The sequence below is a fragment of the Triticum urartu genome, chromosome 1 (assembly GCF_003073215.2).
Source record: "Triticum urartu cultivar G1812 chromosome 1, Tu2.1, whole genome shotgun sequence".
In the NCBI taxonomy this organism is placed as follows: Eukaryota; Viridiplantae; Streptophyta; class Magnoliopsida; order Poales; family Poaceae; genus Triticum; species Triticum urartu.
Window position 1 is genome coordinate 1376331 of NC_053022.1, and position 10688 is coordinate 1387018.

Consider the following 10688-nt stretch of genomic DNA (forward strand, 5'->3'; position numbering starts at 1 on the left):
TGCGGCCCTGGCGACGCGATGGTAGCGTCGGCCCTGGCGACATTGGAGGCGGCGAGCCAGTCCCTGAGAAACCGCGAGATCCTCGGCGCCGTGGGCACCACCGCGGCGGCGCTAAGCACCACTGATGCCGATGGGGTCTAACGAGGCGGACAAGCCGCTGCGGCGGATCGGTGCATCGTTCGAGCAGCTCGCGGCCGTCGCCAAGCCACAGTAGCAGCCCACGATGGCGGCGGGGGACTTCTCGCGTGCCTGCTCCAACGTCTCCGTCCTCTTTGGCTGCCTCGGCATCGCCTTCAAATTTTCCTTGATGGACTACGTCGCCAAGGCAAGCGGCCGCTCCTCAGCCCCCCTCTCCTCCCCCGCTACCTGCTCTGCTGTTCGGTATGCTACTTCATTGTGCTTGTATTCTATGTGGTAAAATTTCTGGTGATTCCTTCCCGGGACATTGATTTAGTTGTGTGAAGCTGAGAGGTTTGGGATGAAATGACCATTGCTTGTTCAATCAATAAATTCTTCAGTGTTCTTGGCTTCTTAGTACATGCACATTGAGTACATGCACATTCACATTTATTGTATCTGAATTGTATCAACTTGCCAGTTAGCTAATTACTAAAATCATGTACACATAACTATGTGAAGTTGATGTTCAACCATTACATGTGATAAATAGGAAGCATATTTTTATCAGTGGACTGCTATTTCTTTTCTTGCTTCTGTTTGCAAAATTAGGTGATCATGGTAGCCTTGTTTTTGTTAGTGTTAAAAAAGTACTAGGCTGCAGTTTTTTAGTGTGTCATCTTTATATGTGTCTTTCGAGTGAACAAACTATGCTAAAGGTAGATCAGGACTTTCATCTAAAGTGGAATTCTATCTTGGGTCTGATCTTTTGAATGAAACGTTTTAGTTAGAAATACACTGCTTTCTATCTGAAGGGGTGTATAGCTGTGTTGTATGACGTTATTAGTTTTTGATGTACAAAAATTTGGTAGGTATTCTAGGCTGATGATTGTTGGGACTCTATAGTTATTGAATGGATTTGCTAGCAACAAGGTGCCATGCACAATTTACTGGTTATGAGAAGACTATAGTTGTGTTATTGTGATATTCAATTTATAGAATTGACTATGTTCTATTTTTGCTTCAGGTAAACCAAGGTTTTGCTCATGGCTCGTACTAAGCAGACTGCTCGTAAGTCCACTGGAGGAAAGGCTCCTAGGAAGCAGCTATCCACCAAGGTTTGTGACTGCAATATTGATAATTTACCTATGCCATGTCTTTATTTATGGTTTAGGTAAATTGAACTTGGTATAATTTGAACCTCAACCTTCATTGCCAGCTTATGACCAGATATCCTACTGATGTATATGGACTATCATGGTATTATTGTTAATTTGACCATGTGCTCTACTTTGCTTTTTGACAGGCTGCCCGTAAGTCTGCTCCCACAACTGGAGGAGTGAAGAAGCCTCACCGTTACCGCCCTGGAACTGTTGCTCTTCGGTGTGTAAAATCTTCCAACCTATTCTAGCATGTGTTATAGTTTTGTTTTGAAGTATTCTCAATTGAGTAAATTTTGTGCTTGACTTTGAAGTGAGATCCGCAAGTACCAGAAGAGCATGGAGCTGCTCATCAGGAAGCTTCCATTCCAGAGGCTTGTTAGGGAGATTTCCCAGGACTTCAAGGTGATCAATCAACTTGTGCACTACATTGTGATGCTCTTGTTGTGTCAACTCTTATAGTATGATGAATCAAGTAAACTAAAAGCACCATCCTATTCTGTCTGTGCAGACTGACCTCCGCTTCCAGAGCCATGCGGTGCTGGCCCTTCAGGAGGCTGCAGAGGCCTACCTCGTGGGTCTCTTCAAGGATCCGTGGCGAGAGGGCTTAAGGTGCTTGCTTTGCCTGTGGGAATGTCTCTGGCGGGCATCTGTGTCTGCTTTTGCTGCTGTTTTTAGTGATTGTTTGGAACTGCTAGCTCTAATTTAACTTACTTCTCGTTCCCCTGTTTCTGCTATAAGTATTCCCATGGCAATTTAGGTAACTATAGTAATACTGTACAAGAAACATCATTGCATTACAAGTTGGGTTTGAATCTACTTGTGAGCAACTGGGTGCGCCCATTCTAGAAATATGATATATTGATTTGCTTCACAGAACTGATGATGATGCACGTATTTGGAACAGTCCAGTCCATTCTCACAACCAATTAAGTCCAGAGCTCACACCTCTCTGTTGATGATGCACGTACATTCCAGTTAAAGAATAACACAGGCTTAATTAATTCTTGGGCTCTTCTAGCCATGCTTCTTACTCTAGGTTCCAAGTAGAGATTCCTATATATGTATACTTGCTTTGCTGCCGATTCCTGACTCTGTCTGTCTGTTTTGGAACTGTAAAATGCAGTGATGCCAAACATCGCCTCTGCTTCAACTGATTAATTTTCTGCGTGCCAAACAGAGCCTGTGATGTTATCAAAATATTTGCTACTCTTAATGGGTTTATCCCACTTGATGATCTTAACCACCAAGATCTCTGAGGCTCTTATTTCTAGTCTAATGTTATCAGTACAGTACATCCGCTGTTTGCATGATAGATACATATATGTGACATCAATTTGTCGTTGGATATTGCTGGAAACTAGCTATGTCACATCAATTTCTTGGTTGTCTAGTTTGTTATGTCACATCAATTATATGCTTTTTCTGAGATTGTGTTTTAGCTACTGCCACTTTGAGCTGTTGTAGATTTTAGTTATCAATTACAACAAAGCATTCTTACATTCCAGACTTGATCTTACTACTAAATAGCACCCCCTGTTGTTGTTGTTGTTGTTATTCACCCTATCCTTGTTGTTCTGTTTTCTTGTTGGCAGATATTTTGAGTAAATTCAAGACGAAAGATGTTCAAAGAAGCTCCAAGACATTCTTATATAGCAAGTTATGTAATAATAGATGGGTTATCTGGGAATTTAATGTATCTTCTCTCTGTTTGTGAATGAAATAGTAATTATGTATGTGATTTAATGTATCTTCTCTCTATGAATTTCATGTATGTTTCAGAATTACAATTCCTGTTTCATATGAAATAGTAATTATGTATGTGATTTGAAAATGTGTGCAATGAAAACATGACTCATGCGACCCACTTATCAAAATAATTTGAGCACATTCGAAATTTCTGACATGTGGGACCAGTGTATGATATTATGATATTTGGGACAAATGTAAAACAGTGGAAAATAAAATAGCAAAAACTAAAAGATCATACGCTATAAAAGGCCGCATCTAGAAATAAAAAGGCCAAATTGTTGGGCCAGGGCCATGTTGCTAGAGAAAATTAATAGAGAAAATATACATTAAAAAGGCCGAATTGTTGGGCTAGGCCCATGTAGAAAACTGAATTGGACCGGGCTGAATCTTGTGCCACATCAGCTTGCCACGCTGGATGCCTACGTGGCCTGGGGAGGTTGCTAGTGACCAAAACGCCACAGTAGACGTATTTTGGTCATAAACGTCTTCGACCATTCCATAAGAAAGGTCGCTAATGTCAGTTTATGACGGCTAGCTTTTGACCTTATGTTTTTGGTCACAAAAAGGTCACAAATGAAAATTTGTGACCATTCAGTGACCAGTAGTGGTGGTCACAAGTTGACATTTTCTTGTAGTGATGGCTCGCGCTCATATATTGCGTGAAGATTGAAAAACTTTGAGAACACCAAAAGTATGAAACAATTGCTTGGCTTGTCATCGGGGTTGTGCATGATTTAAATACTTTGTATGGTGAAGATAGAGCATAGCCAGACTACATGATTTTGTAGGGATAACTTTCTTTGGCCATGTTATTTTGAGAAGACATGATTGCTTTGTTAGTATGCTTGAAGTATTATCATTTTTATGTCAATATTGAACTTTTGTCTTGAATCTTTCGGATCTGAACATTCATGCCACAATAAGGAAAATTACATTGAGAATTACGCTAGGTTGCATTCCACGTCAAAAATTCTGGTTTTATCATTTACCTACTCGTGGACGAGCAGAAATTAAGCTTGCGGATGCTTGATACGTCTCCAACGTATCTATAATTTTTTATTGTTCCATGCTATTATATTGTCTATTTTGGATGTTTAATGGGATTTAATATAACTTTTTATATTATTTTTGTGACTAACCTACTAACCAAAGGCCAAGCGCAAATTGTTGTTTTTTGCCTATTTCAGTGTTTCGCGGAAAAGGAGTATCAAACGGAATCCAAATGGAATGAAACCTTCGGGAGAGTTATTTTTGGAAAAACATGACCCAACAGACTTGGAGTGGATGTCAAGAAAGAAGCGAGGAGGACACGAGGCAGGAGGGCGCGCCCAGGCGGGTAGGCGCACCCCCACCATTGTGGGCCCCTCGCAGCTCTACCGACATACTTCTTCCTCCTATATGTACCCATATACCCTGAAAACATCCAGGAGCCCCAGAAAACCCTAGTTCCACCGCTGCAACCTTCTGTACCCGTGAGATCCCATCTTGGAGCCTTTTCCGGCACTCCGCCGGAGGGGGAATCGATCACGGAGGGTTTCTACACTACTAGAAAAAGGGCTGCTAGTGGCGCACCTATTTTCTCTACTAATGGCGCACTACTGATGCGCCACTAGCATCACGCCATTAGAATTTTTTTCTAATGGCGCACCGCTGGTGCGCCATTAGTATGGCCCACGGTGCGCCATTAGTATCTGGTATACTAATGGCACACCACATAAAAGTGCGCCATTAGTAACAAAATTTTTTCAAATTTTTTTTAATTTTTTTCAAAACATTTCAATTTTTTTTGTTTTTTTTCTTAATCTGAGGTCATTATGTCTTAATCTCGGGTCAATATGCTTAATCTTAGGTCAAATCACACTCCATGATCAAACTTCCCGAAAGGTCACTCATCCTCACACTACTCCAGCCCAAGCACGCTTAACTTCAGAGTTCTATCCAACCCCAGCAACAGCTCACTTCAAAGGCACTTGTTGATATATTTAGCATATCAATCCTATTATACCTTGTTGATGTCTAGGACTTTGTTCATGTTCATGACTATGATGAAAATTTGAAAAATATTTCAAACTTCCCGGTCATATTACGTATCATTTTTGAAAAAAAAAATTTAAAAATAATTTCAAAACCTTTTTTTTGAATTTTTTGCCTCTAGATCTTGAAAGCCCCGTAACTTTTTTTGTGTTAGGTTTTTGGGGATTTTGAAAATGTTTAACGGGGTTCCCCCCGTTAAATTCGGATGTAACTTTTCAAGTAGATGATTTTTCATATATAAAACTTTTTAATCCGAGTTCGTATGCAAAAGTTATGCCCATTTTACAAATTTCCAGAGAGATTTTGCAAATAAAGTCGAAATTTATATTTGTAAATTTTCCCAACAACTAGACCACATATCACATGGCAAACTTATTTTCTTTTATTTTTTGACATTTTTTTAATTTTTTTAAACTGAAAAGGCGGTCCACGGGGGGGTGGGGGGTGCATTCGGTTGGAAGCCGGGCAAACTAGTAATGGCGCACCGTGGGGTGGTGCGCCATTAATAGTTAAACTAGTAATGGCGCACCACACCCACGGTGCGCCATTACTAGTTTTGAAAAAAAATTAAAAGAATTTGAAAAAAAAATTGAATTTTTTTTGAAAAAAAATTAGTAATGGCGCACCAGTGGACAACTAGTAATGGCGCACTGTCCACTGATGCGCCATTACTAACAATTTTTTTTACTTTTTTTTTCAAAACTTCTAATGGCGCACCGTGGGTGTGGTGCGCCATTACTATGTCAACTAGTAATGGTGCACCACACCCACGATGCGCCATTAGTAACAAATTTTGTTTTTTTTTCAAAACTTCTAATGGCGCACCGCACACCAGGTGCGCCATTAGTAATATATTACTAATGGCGTACCTGTATGTGGTGCGCCATTGCTATATTCTAATGGCGCACCACACACGTGGTGCGCCATTAGTGTCCATTTCATCTATAGCCGTTTTCCTAGTAGTGCTACATCAACACCATAGCCTCTCCGATGATGTGTGAGTAGTTTACCACAGACCTTCGGGTCCATAGTTATTAGCTAGATGGCTTTTTCTCTCTCTCTTTTTGGATCTCAATACAAAGATCTCCTCGATTCTCTTGGAGATCTATTTGATGTAATTCTTTTTGCGGTGCGTTTGTCGAGATCCAATGGATTGCGGGTTTATGATCAAGATTATCTATGAACAATATTTGATTCTTCTCTGTAATCTTTTATGCATGATTTCAATATCTTTGCAAGTCTCTTCGAATTATCAATTTGGTTTGGCCTACTAGATTGATCTTTCTTGCATTGGGAGAAGTGCTTAGCTTTGGGTTCATTCTTGTGGTGTCCTTTCCCAATGACAGCAGGGGCAGCAGGGCATGTATTGTATTGTTGCCATCGAGGATAAAAAGATGGGGTTTATATCATATTGTTTGAGTTTATCCATCTACATCATGTCATCTTGCCTAATGTGTTACTCTGTTATTATGAACTGAATACTCTAGATGCATGCTGGATAGCGGTTGATATGTGGAGTAATAGTAGTAGACACAGAATCATTTCGGTTTACTTGTCGCGGACATGATGCCTATATACATGATCATGCCTAGATAGTCTCATAATTATTCGCTTTTCTATCAATTGCTCGGCAGTAATTTGTTCACCCACCGTAGAATTTGCTATCTTGAGAGAAGCCACTAGTGAAACCTATGGCCCCCGGGTCTATCTTCCATCATATTATTTTCATATCTATTTGCTATTTCTATCATAGTTTATTTTGCAATCTTTACTTTCCTATCTATGTCATAAAATACCAAAAATATTTATCTTATTATCTCTATCAGATCTCACTTTCGTAAGTGACCGTGACGGGATAGACAGCCCCTTTATCGCGTTGGTTGCGAGGTTCTTGTTTGTTTGTGCAGGTATTAGGTGACTTGCGTGTTACCTCCTACTGGATTGATACCTTGGTTCTCAAAAACTGAGGGAAATACTTAAGCTACTGTGCTGCATCACCCTTTCCTCTTCAAGGAAAAACCAATGCATGGTCAAGAGGTAGCAGCTAGCACAATTGCTCTATAGGCGGATACGACACTTGTGCACAACCTATAAGATGCAAAATGTATCATCTTTTTATCCCAAGTATGCTATGTGTATGATGCTTTGGTGGTATGATCCAAGATGATCGGATATGACAATCTTATATGCAATGTGGTATGATGCTATGGCTATTTCTTTCAAGGTCTTTTGTTCTCTCTTTTTCTTTGCTTAAAACCTTATTCTTTTTCTTTCTTTTTTTGTATGACCACTTTTGCACAATGCACAAACCAAGATAGCAATTGTGTGTATGCAGGAACAAAGTTGACGCACACAAGATGATATGATACCAAGATCATACCGATTTGGTATGGTATGTATGCAATGGAAGGTGTAGATCGATGATCACTAATGTGCACAAGTAACGTTGCCGGCAATACTCAAATGGCTAGTCTCGATAGGAAAGTGACGCAAAATGGGCTAGGGGTTAACAATGCAATTGCAAGGAGAATGTACAATGATGTCGTCGAGGTTACCGTCAAGGGTTTCTCGTTTGTACGCAACAGACGGATGATGGTGAAGTAGTCAAAGTCGATGACGACCTCATGGCGATGATGAGTGGCGGTGTTCTTGATGTCAAACCGTCCACAATTAGCAGAAACACCTTAGGAAACGAAAAAAACCGCGAACTCAAAATCTCAAATGTCAAATGGTGGTAGCGGAAAGCGGTGGTGGATATGGAAGCTCGATGGGATTGGGTGAGTGCAATGATGGGTTATGTGAGTAGGCAATGCGGGAGTGGAGGGTTATTGGGTTATGTGAGTCGGAGTTGCAGGTCATCATCCCTAAGTAGCCGAAACACCATAGGAGACACAACTCACAACTCAAACAAAATTGGGTTAAGTTGGGGTGGCGGAAGTGTATGGTGGGCAAGGTTATGCGGAAGTGGTGGTGGTTGATGAAGAAGCAATTGTTCCTAAGTAGCCGAAACACCTTAGGAGACTCAAATCACAACTCAAATAACCACTAATGCTATATGGATCAAAATGGGTTAGGTTGCGGAAGTTGGTGGTGGTGTAGCGGATGATGAGGTGGAAGCCCTAGGCAAAGATGCCAAAGTTCCAAAAACTTGATGGTGTCAAATGATGTTGGAAGTATTTTTTTGGGATGGGGGGTGTCAATAGCTTCAAAACGAGCTAAAGAATGTCAAACTCGGAGTTCAGATGAATTAGTTATGGCCAAAACAAAAATCGGCAGAAGTTGATATCTATAGGTATCGGGCGTCCGGTAATGGACGGATGTCCGGTCGTCGGACGTCCGGTCGGGCTCAGAAATCCGCTGTTTCATCTCGGGTTTGGGGTTCCGGTCGTCCGGTAATGGTCAAACATCCGGTGGGGCGGGGTCAACACGGGATTTGAGCTCCGGGACGCGATTTTGGGCGGAATTTGGGGGTCAAAATTGAGGAGATTTCGTGGATGAAAGATGGGAAAACTTGGGGAAATGTTGGATCCACTGGAAACCAAGCAAATCCATGGATCAAAATCAACAAAACTTCATCAAACCAACAAATCACAAAAAAATTGGGGCTATTTTTGGTGGGGATTTTCGAAATTAGGGAAGAACACAACAAAAGAAGGCTAGAAAAAGAGGGGTAGGGGCTCCAAATTCGTGATCAACCTTGCTCTCATCCAAGATGATGTAGGGTGGAAACCCTAGGGGCCGATCTTTGACAATTGGAGCGGATCCTGCGAAGAACATGAAGAACACGAGGTGGGGAACACGAGGGGAAAGAGAGGAAACACTCAAATAGACAAGAAACGATCACACATATGCTAGATCCTCGAAACACAAAGAGATACACGATCCACGATAAACAAGGGATGATACATAGGTAACCGGTTCTTCTCCGTGAGGAGGTCTTGAGGGGTCATCCCATGAAGGGGTCTTGAATCCACGGTGGATCTTCTCCATAGAGGCGCGGTCTCTCTCGATGGAGTAGATCCGTATGGATGAGCAAAGCTCTATCTCAAAATGAGCTAAACCTATGCTAACCCTTAAAATGGAAGAGGTGGAGGAGTATATATAGTCGAAAGCCACGAAGGGGTAAGTGAGGGGCGAGGGGTTACATGGGCCTCGGGCCCGATCTATGTGCGCAGAGAGGCGTCGGTCGTCCGATGGGTACCGGATGTATGGTGGCTCGCGATGATCCGGTCGTCCGGTACTTGCCGGACGTCCAGCGTTTTGGCTCAGGATAGCCATCGTTGGATTTCCGGACGATGTCGGTCGTCCGGTGGCTGATGGTCGTCGGACGTCCGGCCTCGGTCAATCGTCAGGGCATTGTAGGTTGCCTCGGCTGGACTCGATTTAGCTGGTGGAGTCTCCAGGCGCCGAATGTCCGGAGATCGTCGGTCATCCGGAGGTCGTCAGATGCCCGATAGCTGTAGGTTCCTGGCAGCTCCTTCTCTTGCTCCTCACGCTTGGTGTACTCGCGATCTTGTCCATGGTCTCCCCCTTGGTTCCTCGTCATGCATAGCACATATGTTTGAGGTAGTAGCCATGTCTCATGTGTGGAAAGTGACGGTTGGGAGAGGAGCGAGTTCACCTTCTGTCCAATGGCGTATACTTGAGGTCTCGTCTTATGTCCTCTTGGGACTTGGAGACTAGACATATTATACATGGGGATGATAGTAGGATGCTCCGCATCACACGTGCTCCCTTTCGCCGACATGTGGGACATAGAGCATCTGGGTCGTACTGCATGCACTAGTCGGAGCAAATGCAACCATGTCGCCGTACTTTACATTTCAGACCTTGTGAATTACATGCAAACCCCTAGCAGAAGAATAAATGAATTACTACATGCAAACCGGATTATTTTCGTAGAAACCGGAGCACATTCATTAAATTTTGGACATAACACATTTATAAAAAAACGACCGGACCTAAACCAGTCTAAGGGGCTCTTTGATTCGCAGGATACTAAAAACACATGAATGGGAAAAGTATGATGGCGATGAACCGAGACGAGGAGGAAGAGGAGTAGTACTGTACATGCTACAGACTCTATTGTAGAACATTGTTTTTATGACCATATCACCACATTTTTTCTATGGCCTATCGCCTGCTGGTTCACTGGGCTACCGTGGTTCGCACTCCTCCGAGTGAGTAGTAGAACTAGTATATACACTATATATATACTGCATGATTTTTTGCTCCTTCTTGCGTACTTCGCCGACATGTGGGAATGCCAACATCCGGGTCGACGTGTCATGCACCAGATTAGAGTGGAGAACGAAAGGGGGGCATCACCCCGATCATAGCGCCTATAATTCATGACAATAGTGAGTAGTCATATCACAAGACCCCGTCTTTCCAGAAATAACACGCCATCAAATCACACAGCCCTATCTTTCCCTACCCTCCTCGCCTCTCTGTCAAACCGCCAACGCGAAAACTACTGCGCGTACTGTTAGGGAAAAGCCCTGCCCTCAACTTTTAACTACTCATAGTATAATTTTATATCGATGAATTGCGTCATGAAGCAGAAAACCAAAAGAAAAATATGGTAAATGTAAACAAATACAGTTCAAGCTCTAGCTAGCGATT

The 10688-nt window shown here is 42.4% G+C and overlaps 1 protein-coding gene and 1 non-coding gene across 2 annotated transcripts; both read left to right on the forward strand.

The window, feature by feature from the left end:
• The first annotated feature begins 1163 nt into the window (after positions 1–1163).
• LOC125540815 (histone H3.3-like) lies at positions 1164–2434 on the forward strand. The gene is made up of 5 exons (XM_048704369.1): positions 1164–1235; positions 1424–1500; positions 1592–1682; positions 1789–1889; positions 2404–2434. Exons 1-5 carry the CDS (start codon positions 1164–1166, stop codon positions 2432–2434), a joined length of 372 nt encoding a protein of 123 aa, XP_048560326.1.
• A 23-nt stretch (positions 2435–2457) lies between these two features.
• Positions 2458–2540, forward strand: LOC125533266. Its single transcript, XR_007294197.1, has one exon. It is a non-coding gene; the product is annotated as a small nucleolar RNA SNORD24 (small nucleolar RNA).
• The last annotated feature ends 8148 nt before the right edge of the window (positions 2541–10688 follow it).

Bases quoted from the DNA above. Each gene is read 5' to 3' on its own strand.
- LOC125540815 (XM_048704369.1), top strand. From the start codon at position 1,164: ATGGCTCGTACTAAGCAGACTGCTCGTAAGTCCACTGGAGGAAAGGCT. The intron at 1,683-1,788 runs GTGATCAATCAA...CTGTCTGTGCAG, and splicing joins AGATTTCCCAGGACTTCAAG to ACTGACCTCCGCTTCCAGAG. The intron at 1,890-2,403 runs GTGCTTGCTTTG...TGTAAAATGCAG, and splicing joins CCGTGGCGAGAGGGCTTAAG to TGATGCCAAACATCGCCTCT.